This window comes from Corvus cornix, chromosome 2, assembly GCF_000738735.6.
Source record: "Corvus cornix cornix isolate S_Up_H32 chromosome 2, ASM73873v5, whole genome shotgun sequence".
Taxonomy (NCBI): Eukaryota; Metazoa; Chordata; class Aves; order Passeriformes; family Corvidae; genus Corvus; species Corvus cornix.
This window is the reverse complement of record NC_046333.1, coordinates 56,262,579-56,279,267: the sequence shown is the minus strand read 5'-3', so window position 1 is coordinate 56,279,267 and position 16,689 is coordinate 56,262,579. Positions and strand designations below refer to the sequence as shown.

The following is a 16,689-nucleotide window of genomic DNA, read 5'->3' as shown; positions in this document are numbered from 1 at the left end:
AACATTATCACAACGAGCCAGCCACCCGGGTTGGTTCTCTGCTCGCATCATATGAGAGTCCCTTCCCCCAGCTTGCAGCTTTTCCCACAACTGCTTTCGAGGGTCCACTCTTGAATTACTGGGCTATAAATTTAAGGTTGAGCCATTCAGAAACAAAAGTTCTCTTCTCTGGGAGCATTTCATCTCTAAGAACAGAGGCCCTTCTCCTTCCCTAGGAGCAAAGGGTCCTCCTCATCTTCATCTCTAGGACTATCTCTGGGAGCATCTCTAGGAACTGAGGTCTTCTCCTTTTCCATTTGGAGCAAAAGTCCTCATCGCTTCCATCTCTCCCTGTTCAAACTTCTCATGAAATTACAGCTGCTTCAGCATCTGCCTATCTCAGCTTTTGCTCACAAGTGCAAGTTGAACGCTCCACCCCCCCATGCCTTCATGAAATTACAACGGGTACTCTGATACATCATAGCTTTACAACAGAATTTCAGCTTTAAGCATCTCCTCTTTCTCTTCCCTCAGGTTTTCAGCTCTTCACAGCACTAAAAGGGTTAATCTCACCCAGGCCTTGCAGCTGGCATTTCGCTTATCACTGTTGCTCACATGATCTCTGCCGGACATTGGTGCAGCTTCAGCTGAATCTTGGCCGCATTGGAGAGGGGGGCGGTTCCGAGCGGCTCCGGCTGCCCATGGCAAGGCAGTGGGGGGGTTCCATGGCTGGAACAGGGCCCATCGGCTCCAGGATGACCGTGGCCCAGCCCAGCCTTGCCCGAGCAGGGCCTGGGCCTGGCCCACTGGCCCCCACACGGGGCCCGCAGCCACCTGTCCTAACACTGGAAACGAGACAGAGTCTGCCTCTGGGTTTTCTATTCTTAAGTGTGGATCACAGAGGCGGTCACAATTTTCAGTGGCTTAAAAAATTGTCCATATTCAAACTGGCCACTGATAGGTGCTGTCAGGTCACAGAGGAGCTGTAAGCACCCCTTTGCAAGAACATCACTTCCGGGACTATGCTTTGCTAACCCATGACAAATACATAGATAAATTATATGATTCAGAACAGATTAATTCTGTTTAAATTAAAGGACAGTAGATTTCTCTATGGTTACTCCCTTCAGAAATAGCATGGCTTGGCCTTTTACTAGCTTAGCCCACTTATGCCCTAAGGATGTTTAAAAGAAAATACATGAGTAGGCTTAGATCACATGAACTGTTTCCCTGAAAAATGCCACTCATGGTCACTTTTATTAGTGAGTAAGAAAGTCTTTTCTGTAGTGTTTTTGTACTTTTTGTAGTGTTCAATTAATTTTTTGACCATTTTTCTTGGATCAATTAAAATATAAACAGGCTTAATTAGATTGTTTATTCCTAGATGAGAGATTTAGACATGAGATTTAATATACTTTGTACGTTGAAATAGCAAATGTACTTAATTTAGTTTCTCCGAATATTCCCATGTAGGGGCACGCAAACTGTAAGAAGATAGTTTGAAATTATATTTTCCTCTCTTGGCAGAAACACTTTGAAAGGCTGCAGCCATTTCTTGCCATCATTGCAGTTTACCACTCCTTCAGTTATGCAAGTAAAACTATTAGGAAGGTTATGTTTTCAGCTGGATCATGGCAATATTTTAGCTTAAAAGAAGAAAAAGTTTTAAAAAAGTGGTAATATGTAACTTTTTCATGTAAGTTGAATAGTTGTTATCATCATATTTATACCAAGGGTTTGCTGGCATATATACCAGCACCGTTAAGAAGACAGGGAGCTTACAGATATGCATGGGAAAAATCAAGGGCCGCTTGAACAGGTTTTTCTGCAAGAGAAGATACTGTCTCATGTCTCTTTAAGGTAGATGCTGAGCAAAACCAGCTTAAAAACTTGATAGTTACAAGGGACTGTACAGTTGTCCATCTCACATACATCTCACATGTGTTCTAAATGTTCACAAGCCAAAACATATCAGCCTGGAATTTGGTACACCAATTGATGACCTTGGGGATTTACATAGAGCAATTCTGTCTTCATGTGCTCCCTGCTGGTTTTTCCCCTCTTTCTTTATGACTTCCAGTGGGATAATTTGTCTAACTTCGTATTTATCTCTAAGAGCACAAGTGCTGGCACAAGGGAGGAGCCAAGAGCCAGGAGAAGTTAATTTTTCAATCTTAGCCCTCAGAGTGGACAAAACCAGTTGAAAAAACAGCCTTAGAAAGATTTACACTGAGCTGCAATCCAAATGACTGCATGTCCTCATCCTCCAGGTCTGTACACAAATGTCTGGGACGGCAGTGAAAGCTGCCCTTACCACTGGCTATGGTGATGCCTCCATCAAAAGCCCCAGAGCACTGATGCTTCACCAAAATTGCCTCTCAAGGATGATCCTCTACTTTTTTTCTCTATTTCTTTTTTATGTGTTAAAAACTAAGGGATGGAGTGTACAAAATGCTTTTTTAGCTTAGTATTCAGCTTGTAATTGTTGCCATTCAACATCCTTCCAAAACAGAAAATATTCATTCATGAATAATTTAAAAACTTTGAACAGTAAGAAATGCATTTTCAAAGGAAATGCTTCTTTTGAATGAAGGTTACAGGAAAAGATAAAACATTTGAAAACCATGAATAGGATTTCTTCCCAGGCAAAACAGCCAAATGGGCTTAACTCCAGTGTTTATGATCTGCACAGTAGTATCTGGAATGATAGTACCCAATACCTCCCCTTCCAAATATGCCATGTTTACAGGAGAACACAATCTTTTTTTTCTTGATTCTTTGCTTTTACTTTGTTGAATAATCTGAAAAAAAAATCTTTGTCATATAAAATCTAAATTTATATTTTAAATCTAATTGAAGATACACTAAATAATATGATAGTAAGTGATTGTTCTTAAGCTGCTTTTATAGATTTTGGTTGTTCTTTTGCACAGTCTCTTACATTGCTGTTTACTGTAGCATGAGAGCATATTTGTCTTGGTGATGTACTCCTGGGAGATAACAGGGTCCTTCCTTTCAATCAAATAATGTAATGTTTTAAACTTACATAAGAAACATGCTCTGGGAATGAGCAGTACCTGAGAGCAGATCATCAAGAACAGTTTTGGCTCTCAGTCAGACACAGTGAAATACCTTGTGCACTAGCAAAATATATCATTTCTTCATTCATTTTACATATGTGCCACTGAATACTGTAAAAATCACTGCTAGTGAGTGTATCACAGATTTACTGAGTGTACAATAATTGGAATGGTTTTCAGTTCCTGAATTGATGTCACATAAATATATAAGTAATGCAAATACCATAAGTACAAAGAATTTTCTTAAATTATTAAAATTTATTTTCTCTACAGATAGAGAATGGTTTATTAAGTGAAAGGAGAGAAGGGGAGTACAGTTAGTTAAGATACATGTACTCTTATGTACATGTAGTGCATATAATTTTACTTGAATGAGTTAAATGGAGTATAAATAATTTTTTAATATATTACTCCATTAACTATAGAACTCCATCCACCCATAAAGAAGGATGTTTGCATGGAGTGTTTTGACACCATTTAATTATATAGTCATCACTGTAGCAAAGAGGTACTTTGCCCCTGTCTATTTTAATGGTGCTTTAAAAGAGAAGAAAGTAATAATAGTTTGAAATGAACTGTTAAAATAATCAGCTTACATATTGAAAGTACTTTCAGGAGAAAAAAAATGTGTAATTTGGGATATCTAAATGTTAGTAGTAAAAATTTGAGAAGAAAATTTCAAAGAAGGGCTCTTGAGAATACAGAAATGTTGGAATCTGTAGTGAGAAGCTCAGCAATGCATTAAAGTAGTAACTCTAACAGTATATTTCAAAATCATTATCTAGTTAAATTATGCCAGTATTGATCAATGTCTTTTTCACAGCAAATATCAATAAAGAGCTCCTCCATAAATGACCATTAAAGGAGGTCTCTGAGCATCATAAGCTGTAATCAAAATCCTTTACAGCACATGGTATTGCAGAGATAAGTCATCAGTGTTTGAAGTAGTTAAAAACAAACCTCTGTGATATTATATAAAGGATGTACACCCTCATAACTAAAGACTGTATCTTCACAAATCTCCACAAGACTGTCTTGTACACATTAACATTTTTAAGGTTCTCATTGTATAAAATCTTCACTCTGGAATTTCCAGATTAAGTGACTTGATAGTGCCAGCCTAAAATTTCTTTTCTTTCAGCTTCTTCTGTGGGCTTATACATTATTTTATGAAACAAATGTCTGACATTTCAAACACATTCTTAATAAAGATTTTCCTTATTACTTAAAAAGATAAAATAAGGATTCTTAAAAACTGCAGATCCAAAACTCCCTTGCTGGGTTGTGTGGAATGCTCCAGCTGAGATAATATAGTAGTCTGTTACTCAGAGGGAGATACTTGCCAGTGTTTGACCTAGAACCAATCAATTAAATATAATTCTGAACATATCTGCATTTCAGGATAAAATACCAGGTCATAAAACATGCTTATATGTTTATGCAAGTTTAACAGAAAAGACATTTTTTCTTATGATGTATATGGTCTTCAAGAATTGAGTACTGTTGTGCTGGCACAGCTGATTGTTTTACAATTGCAATTCAAAACGGAGTTCAGATTCAGTCATGACCATTTTGCTTCTGTTTTTTTGCTGTACATACAGCACAATTATAATCATTCTGGCACACAGTATCCCTGTTTCTCTGAAATGTTTTTTTAAAATTATCTCTTTTGTAATAAGTTAAGAAGGTCAGTCAAATTCCAGTATGCTATTAATCCAAGTGGCCCAGATTTATTTCAGTGCAAGCCATTAACGTTCAGATTGTCCTTTACTGAGTCATGCATGATCAGCAATGGAAGGACATACAGAAACTGCCTGAACTTGAGCAATCAAGATACAGGTCAGGACACTCATAGGTCATTTCTCTTCTGCTTTGCTTGCTTTCTCAAAAAGAACAAAGACCCAATTCATATCTGTGGAGCATTACTCTTGCTGATGACAAAGTTTCTAATATCGAGAAGCACCTGTTTATTTCACTGATTATCTAACAGGAGATGATGTCCTTGTGGGAGTCAGTTATGGTTTTAGATGCATTATGGAGTTTATGATGATGTCTGGAGTACAGGAAGTAAATTACATTTTTAGTGTAGGTGTCTCAAAAGAACAAAAGCATTTAGAAACCCAGGGAATCCATTCTCCCCATCACTTTTGCCTTCTGCTTGTTATCCTCAAAGGGGACAGTAGACTTTTACTTAGATTGTAACCTTTCTAGGACAGAACCAGTCTTTTGCTTTTGGGCTATGTATGTATGCATACATGTGTGTCCTTATAATCTAGCACTGGAGATAGTAAATAATGATGCATAGTCTTAACTGTGATTATCTGTCACCACTGTTGCTGTGTACTTCTGTCTCCAAATTGCTGAAGACAATTGCCATTTGGTGGCCAGGTTCCTAATTAGTTCTGAGCATGTAACATTTTATGTCAAATGCTTTAAATATTTTGTTAGCTATCCTTTATATAAATAAAACCACTGCATGTAAGAATAGTGGTTTTTACATACCCTTTCTGTATCCATTCTCTATGCAGACCCTCCCACTTGTTTTTTCCTCTTCCTTCCTAGGGGGCATTTTCTGTGTGCAACACTAACAAATACATTATTTGCTCTCATAGTCTTCCTTTCTTTGTTTTAAAAAGGAGTCTGCAAACATATGTGTATCTCTGCTCTTTTGGTTGGAGCTAATTCTGAATCCTAAAATTACTTCTTTTTGTCTTTCTGATTTGGGCATTTTAATTGTAATAAGGGAATGGAGCTCCAGACCAGGAAGGTAGCTGGATAATCTGCTCTCTGTAGGGCTATGAGAGTTGGCCATTGTTTCTCAAAGAGTTTTGACATCTTCATGTACAGTATATCCCTAGCCTTGGAGATATCCAGAAGCCATCTGGACATGGTCCTGGGCAGCTGGCTCTAAGTGACCCTGATTGAGGAGGAAGGTTGGGAAAAAGTGACATTTGCAGGTCCCTTCCAACCTCAACCCTTCTGTGTTTCTGTGCACATCTAATTGCATGTCTCATGTGTCCTATTCAGGACTGACTTCGCTTCTGAAAGGGTGCCTCAGAGGACCTGTACTGGATTCTACTCACAAACTTCTCACTGTCTAATGTCTCAATGTATCCTCCTCCAGATCAAGTCAGAGTTAGCAGGTCTCAATTAATGTATAAAGTTAGTGTCAGGGAATCTATATGCAATGTATGTTAACCTGTCCTTTCTCTGGCTCTCCTCTAAATCCTTAGTTCAAATCTAGTCATGCACTGTCATAGCTATTCCACAATATCTGAGGCCTAATCACTGAATCAAAGTTCATCTGGATTCTGTGAATATCTAGCTTTTTTTGGGAGAGAGAGAGTGGGTGTTAGGCTATCTTATAATTTGAAGAGGGCTTTTAGATTTTGAAGTTTACAAAAATCATACTATAAATATTACAAAATGACAGTGTTTCCATATAGCTTTGCATGGTCATTGGTGTGCACAGTGAATAAATTTTGTCCCATACTGCCTCACAACTGAGATCGTGAACAGTAACAGTGCTTTGAATGCTTTCTTTTTAACATTGCATTAGAGATTAACTTGAAAATAGTAGACATGAATTATCATTCTTCTTCTTCTTCTTAAAGCCATATGAGGGTCTAAGACTTCAAGACCTGCGAAGGCTTAAGGATATGCTGATCGTGGAATCTGCTGACATGCTTCAAGCCCCGCTCTTTACTGCAGAAGCTCTACTTCGGGCACATGGTAATCCCAAACCTTAAAGTCTAAAGAAACTGCTTTCAGCAAATTCAAAACCACAGTTTTATGTTTGCATTTTATTTCCAAGTGAAAGGGAAGTAGTGGTTAATCAAATAGCAGGAAACAGACCACACAGTACTTCATAAAGAAGTACAGCTGCAGTATGTCAAAAAGCATTGAGGCAGACAGGGAAGCTGATAGGAAAGTGATTCAAACTAGGAATTATAATGGAAGACAGTTTAATTTAAGCAGTGTGGAAAAACAGAACTGCCCTATTTTGGTGAGAGACACAGGAGTAAAACTTCCATGGTTTTATATGTCAAAAAAGTCAAATTCATCAAACCTATTTTTGCCAGATGATTGGTTTTCTGCCACTACATATTTGTGTATAAAACCGGATCAAAATTTTTTTTTTTTTTTTTTAATAAAAGCAGTCTGACCATTGTAATAAGTGGTTGGAAATTGCCTTGGAATTTAAATTAAATGAGTATATGTCCTTTGAAGAATTTTTTATAGTTACACTTTTAATACAGAGTATGCTTTTCCATTGGGATATCTGTAACTACTTTATTTTCAATTACATAAATCTGTACTCTTGTTCAAGTTAAACTGGGGTTGTCAGAAAGGGGATATACTGAATTCAGTGTGTTTGCTCCAGACAAAAGTATCTCTGAAATTCAGTGTAAGCTTTAGGCTTTGATTCAATGATTAAAAACTTATGCTTACTGAAGCATCTGCATTGTTACTTTATGCCAAAGGAACTACTCAGGCAGTTAATGGTTTGCGTGCTCATCACTGTGTTGCTGGATTAGGCTTTCATACCCTATTATTTTTGTGGGCTCCTTGTGAAAATCAGTGAGACAGGGAAAAGTGAAATCGACATTATTTTAAACCCACAGCTTTTGGTACACTTTCATGAGGAGTTGTGGTACCTGAAACTCATCTCCTTTACATTATTTTGCATAGCTGATATTTGTGTTGCTTTTAACATTAAATTAAGTAAACATGAGCTTGTGCCAGTTTGATTATATTTAAGGCACAGTCCTTGCTTTTTTTTTTTTTAATGTTGATTCTTTGCTTAATTCTTATATTGTATTTATAATATGTGCAATATTTGAATGCTGTTGTATTCCCAGAATAGTCTCATTAAGGCTAAAAACTATAAATACTTGACTGAGTAGGATCCATAACCTGTGCAGATATTTTGAAGAGGAAAATTATGGGAATACTGTTCAAACTCTCAGCTCAGTCTGCAATTAGTTGAAAATCAGTGAGGTTGATGTAAACTATGGAGAAATGTCTGCCAGCATCTAGCAAGCAGGAATTGAAAGTTGAGAAGAAATCAGTCTGTGTTGGAAAGGTCATTCTACTGATGTTGCCTTAGTGATGTTCTTGGTAACTTAATGCAATTGGCCAGGGCACAGATAGAGGCACAGACAATTAGCAAGTCATGAGAAAGCCAACTATTATGCCTGTAGCTGTATTGGTTCAGCTTAGCAAAGGGAATAACTCAGGTATTTACAGACGTTTAGACAATTGACATCAAATGACAAATTGTAATGTTTTTGCATTAAATCTTGAAATTCACAGAAGAATAATGTGAAATCTTGACTTAATTCACACAAGGTATGAAAAGCATGTTTTAAATTCTTGGAAAGATCATTCTTATATATTCAGTTTAATAGTTTACAGGCATATAATATTTAATCCAGCAGATTTTGCTTTCTTTTGTTGTACAAATATATCAATTTATTGACACAGGTTTTAAGAGTTAAGAGTGTATTTTTCTTTTTTTCTTTTAATTGAAAGACAGAAGTATGTAGAATTAGAGGCAAGATTAAAAAAAATGCTACGTCATGAAAACAGATAACTTTACCGTTTTTCTACAAGTGTTTTTTCAACATTGTTTCTCTTTTAGTTCATTATACAGCAGTAGATTTCAGGATAAAAAAGAAGCAATTCAACAAATATGCCTTGTGTTTTACTAAAATTCTTAAGTTAGTAAAGAGAACACAGTGGATCCATTTAGTAACGTGTTAATTATGAAGAGAAGTAAAACATTTACTAACACTTAATTATAGAATAAAATGTAGTGAGAATATATGAAATTTTCTTTCCACTTAGGTGGGATTTTTTTTCCCCCCCGGAAACACATCACTTATATGCATATATATATAAAGACTCATTAGGTCTCAAATCTTTTTGTAATCCAGTTGGATCTTACTTAGTCTTCTTCCTTCATTTCCTGGCTTCATTTAAAAAAAACCCCACAACAGATAAAATTAAATTCATATTAAACAGTTACTTTTTTCATAGAAAGGAAAATAATGAAAATTCGGTGGTATGGGCTGGTATATTTTCATCTGTCTGTGAAAGTCGGTACAGTTCTGGTTTTCAGTTGAGTCTTCTAGCTACTACAATTGCTGTAAATAAATAACAGAAATAATTTTAAGATATTGAAGGGAAAGGAGATGCTTATGATGCAATTATTTACAAAAATGCATTGCATTATGTATTATCTTGGAATGCATTCTTGAAAATGTAATGTCTAAGGTTCCATTCAATCACACTTTATTATACTTAGTCATTTTTAAATTTTTTTGTCTAGTGTTTATATATGGGTGGAGTGTTGCAGTGGTTGAATCCACTGCAGGAATGACCAAGAAGCCACAGAGCCCCAAAACAGTGGAGGTCCGCTGGTGGGCAGTGGGCAGGCTCAGAGGTCTAAGACCATCCCCTTTTACCCTTTTTAAGTTCTCCTTTCCTTGATACCCCACTGGTTCCCGGGTCCCTTGTTCCACCCCTCGCCTTCCCCACTGCTCACTGTCCGGTCACCCCACGCCCTCTCCCTCCCCTGGTCCCCAAAGGATAGGCTCTGATGTTCTGCCCTCCCCCGGTGCCGATCCGGATAAAACCCCGCACCCCTCAGTGTTCTTTGTTCCTGGATCCCTTCGGGCGGGGACCTCAATAAACCCCTCGGAGCTCCATATAAAGGGCCCCTCCCGCCTCTGTGTCCCCAGTGACGCTGCAGGAGCTGTCCGGCTCTGTGTGTGTTTGTGAGTATCCACGCACTCCGGTGTGTCAGGGGGTGTCCGAGCGCGTTCGCGCAGCACCCCCGGAGCGGCTCCGGCGGGACGCGATCGGGATGGACGCGACGCTCTTTCCACTCCCCCCTCCCCCATCCCCCCCAGCGCGTCAGTGGAGTTACAAAATACATTTTAAACATTGTCAGGTACATAATTTCCTGTACCTCTATATTTCTTTAAGACTGGGACAGGGAGAAGTTACTTGAAGCCTGGATGTGTAACCCAGAGAATTGCTGCCAGCGTTCAGGGGTTCAGATGCCAACGCCCCCTCCAAGCGGATACAATGCGTGGGACACGCTCCCTTCTCCACGCACTCCACGCACTACTCGCTCTTCTGTCACTTCCCCCGATGAAATCAGCCCCTCACCAGGAGACATGGAGACAGCTGTGGTAAATTTATAAATAGATCTTAAACCAGCACGGCAAAAGAGCTGATTTCTAAACACAGTGCACCTGTGTAGACAGGGGAGCTGCCAAAAATACCTTTGTAAAAGTATAAAGTGTTTCTCTTTCCAAAAGTGGTGAACAGAGAATTTGGCACCTTAAACATTCTGTATGATAAAACAGTTGAGCATCTGGCAAATAGAAACCATTCTGTTTTTACTTCGGCTGTCACTCACAAACTCTCATTTTAGACAGCTACAGTCACATCAGTGTATTTGGCTCTTTTGAACTTCTCATCTCATCCTTATCAAGATGTTCACTTTCATTGTATCCATTTCCCCAAATGTACTCAGTTCTGTGAACCCTGCCTTTTGAAAATTTTTTCTTTAGAAAACAAAATGGTCTTTGTCTTCATTTTGAAATGTCAACCCACTAGTGTACTGTAAGCTTATAATTACTTTTACTATGTGTGGGCTGCTTCAAGCGGTTTACAAAGCTGTTGCAAATTTGAAATATGAAAGCGCCTTTCATTAAAATCAGTGTTGGCTCTTTTGGAAGACAGAGTTCTCTTTTTAATAATCCACAGCTGCAGCATTATAAAACTTTTCCTCTGTGATCTAAGCATTTTTTTAGAATATTACATGCAGTCCTGCAAATGGATCATCCCTAAATCTCATATTGAAATTAAGATTTTGCATTCTTGCATAGAAACATTTTATTTCTTTAATTGTAAAATGCTGTAAAAGAAGCTATATAGAAGGTATATTATTACTGTACATTTATTTACATTAGCAGAACATTGTCCATGAGTAATTGTCCTAATTAAAATGTTGAACAGAAGATTATATGTCTTCAGTTTTACATTGTGTGTTTTGTTTCTCATTGATTTTCCGTAAGCAAGGAGTGCAGCTTTGGATAATGATTGCCATTAGAGATCTAGTGTGTCTAAATCCAAATCCAGAGTTACACATTTAGTATTCCTGTTTCTTTAAGAATCTTACCTGAACGATCAAATCTCATTTTGCCAGGAAAATAAAAACTAAAAGGAATAGATAAAATAAAACCGCAAGGTATAAAGTTCCTTTACATGTTTCACGTTTGCATCCTATTTTATAAACAGTTCTAGTAAATGTTTTTACCTGATGTTTTGAACTCAGGGCTTCGTTAAATTCCTTACTTTAAAGATACACTTTAAACAAAATTTACAGCTCTTATTATTTTTAACGCATTGCCAACTTTTAAAATATTTAATTTTGGCAAGACAATAAAGTTAAATGACTGAAGCAACAATACATATCTTCACTGAGTTTTACACCTTAAAGGCCATTTTTTTGTTTGATTTTGGTTTTGCTGTAATATAAGTGCTTTTAAAGTGGCATAGCACAGGCTAACTTTCTGAAAATATCCTATGCGTGTATAATACCCAATGCATTGAAAGTTGAAATACATTTTCACAGTGTCTTTGTTTCAATGAAAAGAAAAGTCTTTCTGTATTTCTTGAAGAACATTTATATTTATTTCCACAGATAACCATAAGCAGTGAGTATTTTCTCTTTAACTATTTCAGAGTAAGGGTCTCAGTATTCAGTGTTCTTTTTTCTTTAGTACTTACTTCTGAAAAATTCAACAATTATATCTTCTGTTGGAGTATTTGTAGTGTAACTTACTCTTCATTTTGATCAAAAACCTCAAAGTCTTTTCAAAAAATAATACATATGTAGGTTATTGAAATATTTCCTGGTGCTGCACACTTAAACTGTTCCACCTTGATTTAGACCTGACTGTGTGAGATGCTAAACATTTCCTGTAGCCTCTATCATTTCCAAACTCATTTCTGGCTGTCAGTGAAGCTGAGGAAAAATGCAGCTCCCTTTTGTACCTAGAACTCTAACTCTGAGATTCCAGCACTCTGCAGGGTGAAGCACTTCCTGAGCTCAAGGACACTACAAAAAGCAGCCCAAAATACGCTCTTTGGATAGGGAGCTATAGAAACAGAGATACCCAATCTTTCCCCTTCCTATAGCTTAAATAACTTTTTTTTCTGGATACAGTTAGATTTTTTCCCTTACTGAGTGCTTTAAATTTTTGCTGAGATTTTCCAATATAACTCATTTTGCTAACAATACAAAAAGCTTTAGGGTATTTCTTAACCAGAAGCATTTTTTTCATCTACAGTGTGACATTTGCATGTGTAATATTTCTGTGTTTGAAGACCCGGTGGATATGCCTTGTGGACATGACTTCTGCAGAGCATGCTGGGAGGCGTGAGTATATGTATTTTTGTATCATTTTAGAAACTTTCATACTTGCCATTTTGAAGAGGAAAGGACAGAGACCATAAACAGCTAATGTTAAAGTAGTGTTTGGGTTTCAAAGAGCTGCTGGTTTGCATCTATCAAATATTCTAGTTGTTACTCAAGTAACTGTTACCAACTGGTTTAGGTTTATGTAATGTTTGTTTTGGTTCTGACTCAGCAAAACTCCTAAGCAAATGTTTTAAGCTTGTGTGTAAGTAGATAAGCCTACTCTTGATTTGTTCTCTGTGTGTGTGGTGTTGGCAGCATTGGGGTTTACACTTTCTAAATTAAGCACATGCTTAATTCCATCTCTGAGTTCAGCACGCTAAACTTAGGCATTGTGAATCCACTTCCAATCAGAAAAGCAATTAAAATGCTTTCGTTTTGTTGAGGGTTAATAACTGAGGGGTAGATTTCACTTAGAAGTCTTATTAGTCTAATACATTTGTTACTGCATAGGTCAGAGTAGTCACACTAGTGAAAATCTCAGACGTGGATAATTATGGTAGTATAAATATTGATCATATTTCCCAGGAATAATTATATCTGTATGCAGTGCTTTGTATTCATCTGTGTCCCCATTCAGGAGATTGTACTACTTGAGCTGTACCCCTGTAGTGTCTTGTTAACAGCATCATTTCAGCACAGTTATTCCTACTGCAGATCAGCCCCATTTGTATGAACTCATTGACCAGGTGCTAAGGAAGAGCTTTTTTTCCATATGAGCTTTCCAAAGGCAGTTCTTTTCAGCAGCAAGAAAATTGTTAGGTGTGCTTCTCTTGCCTTGCAAATCCCTGGGCAGGATGTAGGGGTTACCAAGAGATCGCTGGTTTGACATGGTGCTTCTTTGGCTGCTGGACTGTGTGTCCTTTGTGCAGGACACAGGGTCTAGCTCAGAGCCACAGGCTCAGAGCCAGAGTTCAGTGGCAAGCATTTGTGGTGGCACATCTAGGGTGGAATTCATCTTTCTGAGCCAGTCATTTCTAAGTCACTTGGGAGCATAGCCAGGACTGAGTTATCTAACTCTAAGATACAAATCTAAGATGGGATGAATTGATAAGTATCTCTACCTTAACTGTTAAAGGATCTCAGGTGACCACCTTGGAATAACTGCCTGTCCTTTAAATGATTAAAGTTAGAATGGAATCTTCCTTGACATTCCATTAATAAGTCTGTTACAGCTTTGAAACTAAACAACTGTTAAAGTCCAGCTTTCAGCAGATTTTTGAGCTTGTTCTGTCTTGCATTCTGGTGGTCAGGGACTAAAAAGGTCACCATTTAGACATTTGTGTCTAAGAGCAGACCTGGTTTTATTAGCACAGTTGTAGAAATTAATTGCATATTAAATTAATTATTTCCTGGATTAATTACACTTCCATGTTCTGTTTCTGATTTAAGGTAGAAGTAATGCTCAGTTTAATTAAACACTGCAGAGCTGTCTGATAAATGGCAAGGATGGAAGCCACAAACATAGGGCTAAATATTGCTGATGATGCTCACATTTGAACCATGACAGTGTTCTTTTTTTTTAGTTATGCTGTTCATCAAATTTGTAGCTCTTTTGAGCAGAAAGTCATAGTTCTTATTCTCTGTTTAAAAAGTGATCATTGTGAGTATCTGTGAACATAGTGTAAAGTACTCAACAGCCTTTTAACTTCTCCTTTTTATTCACAAATACTGACAAAATTCTGGCAGATTTTTGAATCTGAAAATTCAGGAGGGTGAAGCTCACAACATTTTTTGCCCAGCATATGATTGTTTCCAGCTTGTGCCTGTAGACATCATAGAAAGTGTGGTTTCCAAGGAGATGGACAAGAGATACCTTCAATTTGACATTAAGGTAAATTATCAAACTGTTCTTGTACTCTTGAACTCCCATTTCATTTTATAAAAAGTAACTAAAAGCTTCTGTATGAAATGCTGTAATATATCTGTAACTTTCCAAGTTAGAAATTCATAAACAAATGCATACAAATACTGGCTCTTATATAGCATAATATAAATGTTTGCTATACCACAGAGAAAAAAAGAAAGAACATTTTATGTATTCCTTAAGCAGAAATGCGGTATTTCCATAATATGTTAATACTAACGCAGTATTAATAGAATCATTTGGTCAAACTTATTTTTGTAACAGGTGATATGAAGGTTTTAATCAGTCAGAGTTGTTTGTGTTTGCCATCTGAAATATTAAAAATTTTCAGATTATTTTTACTGCATTCAGAAATAGTACCTGTGTCATTTTAAAAAATAACTAGTACAATGCCTGACATGATTGCTATATAGGGGAAGAGGAGTAGGAAAAGCTTGATTTGGTTTTCCTGGGTTTTTTAATGTATTTGTTTTCATCATTGCAATTTGTTTTTAAGAGCAATCTTTTAATTCAGCTTTCTTCTTTTATACTAGTGTAATAATGAACTAGTCTTTGAGAAATGTGCTACATTATCAGTGGTGGTAGGGCAGAAGTAGAGACATATTTTTTCATTTACAGTACAATGCTTTCTCTGCGACAAGTCTCTTTAATACACAGTAAGATGCAAATTAAATTACCAGATCTGACTCATCTTTAGCATCTTTTATTTCAAGTGACTGGTGATCAGCATAGGTTTGAAGCAAAGTAGTTGAGGTTCCTTTTTTATCCTCATTTATTAGATACAGTTTTCACAAAAGAAGGCCTGTTAAATTAACCAAAAAAGATGGGAAATAAATTACTGAGTTAGTCTAGTTCTGATTTCTGGTTTATTGTGGGGTTTTTGTTTAATCAGTAAGGTTTTCATTCTTTCTGACTGAAAGAATCAGTTCTCTTAAGAAGTTTATTGCCAGTGCATATATAATAAAGTTTATTGTAAGCCACATCACAAAGGAATTAACTTGCAGAGATTGAACATTTTGTTTGGAATGTAAGTAATTTCATTCTTAGTGTAAGTCTGAAGTACTGTTGTTACTAAAAAAAAAAAAGCAGTCATTAAATTATTCCCTTTCCATAACTATATTTAAAAGTCTGTCCTTGTAGCTACAAGACTGTTTTTATAGTTTTTGGCTTTGTTCCTTCAAAGGAAGATTATGAATACAGATTGTTTTATATCAAGGATGAAATCTGATCATATGTGGTAAAATATTTTCCTTTATTTCTTTTTTTTTCCCCACAGGCCTTTGTTGAAAATAATCCTGCTATTAAATGGTGTCCTATACCTGGCTGTGAAAGAGCAGTAAGGCTAACAAGACAAGGGTCAAATTCAACAGGATCAGATACACTTAGCTTCCCTATGCTGAAAGCCCCTGCAGTAGACTGTGGAAAAGGACATCTTTTTTGCTGGTTAGTACTGGAAATTTAACTGCATCTACATAAACTCACAGTCACTGCTATTCCAGGGACTAATTAAGAAGTCCCACCTGGCACCAAGAGTGCAACAGAAATTAGTATGGAATGGTATATGACCGTACTATCCTCTATCCACGCACTAAATAACCTCATGTGCATGAATATTGTAGTATTTTGGGGCACTGCAAAGATTTATAATACACTGGTCGGTTTTGGCTCTGTTAGGTGCAAAACAACAGCATGGAATGTTGTGATGTTCTATTCTGAGGGTGAAAGAAGTGGGATATTGGAACAGGGATTTTTGTGTCTGGATAGCTGTATAATCGAAACATGGCACATTCTCAGTTGCAGTGCAGAAAATGAACAATATTTAGCTCTTTCTGAATTTTCCTAGAATCACATCAAAGAAGCTGGAGTTTAAATGGAACCATGAAGGACCATTTCCTTCACACATAGCTATTCTGTTTGCAGGATCACTCCAATCTTTGTTTCACTTTAGGTTCAGCACTTTTTCTTTCTGTTACCTTCTACTGAGTTTTAAGATGAATACAAGCTCAAGAAGGAGTAAAAAGACAGATATTTTTTAAAACATCCCTCAGATTGCTGATCTTCAGCACTTCCTAGAAAAAGACATAACAGCATCAACAAAAGTAACAAAGATCTGGCATATTTTTCCTTGATATTATCAGACTGATAATTTATGGCTATTGTAGTGGGACATCTTTATGTTCTTGGAAAATGAAAAAGGGTCAGCCAAAGTATAGGCATTCAGACAAGCTCAGCAATTCTTCTTTTCATTTTTCAATTGAAACCAT

At 36.9% G+C, this 16,689-nt stretch overlaps 1 protein-coding gene across 6 annotated transcripts in view; it reads left to right on the top strand.

Moving 5' to 3' along the window:
• ANKIB1 (ankyrin repeat and IBR domain containing 1) overlaps positions 1–16,689 on the top strand; it is an 89,768-nt gene that overhangs the window by 53,307 nt on the left and 19,772 nt on the right. For all 6 annotated transcript variants that reach the window (XM_039548674.1, XM_039548675.1, XM_039548671.1 and 3 more), the window contains 5 exons: positions 6,674–6,791; positions 10,053–10,261; positions 12,431–12,519; positions 14,248–14,392; positions 15,702–15,868. In XM_039548674.1, the coding sequence (XP_039404608.1) occupies positions 6,674–6,791; positions 10,053–10,261; positions 12,431–12,519; positions 14,248–14,392; positions 15,702–15,868 (728 nt within the window). The remainder of the gene's footprint in view (positions 1–6,673; positions 6,792–10,052; positions 10,262–12,430; positions 12,520–14,247; positions 14,393–15,701; positions 15,869–16,689) is intronic.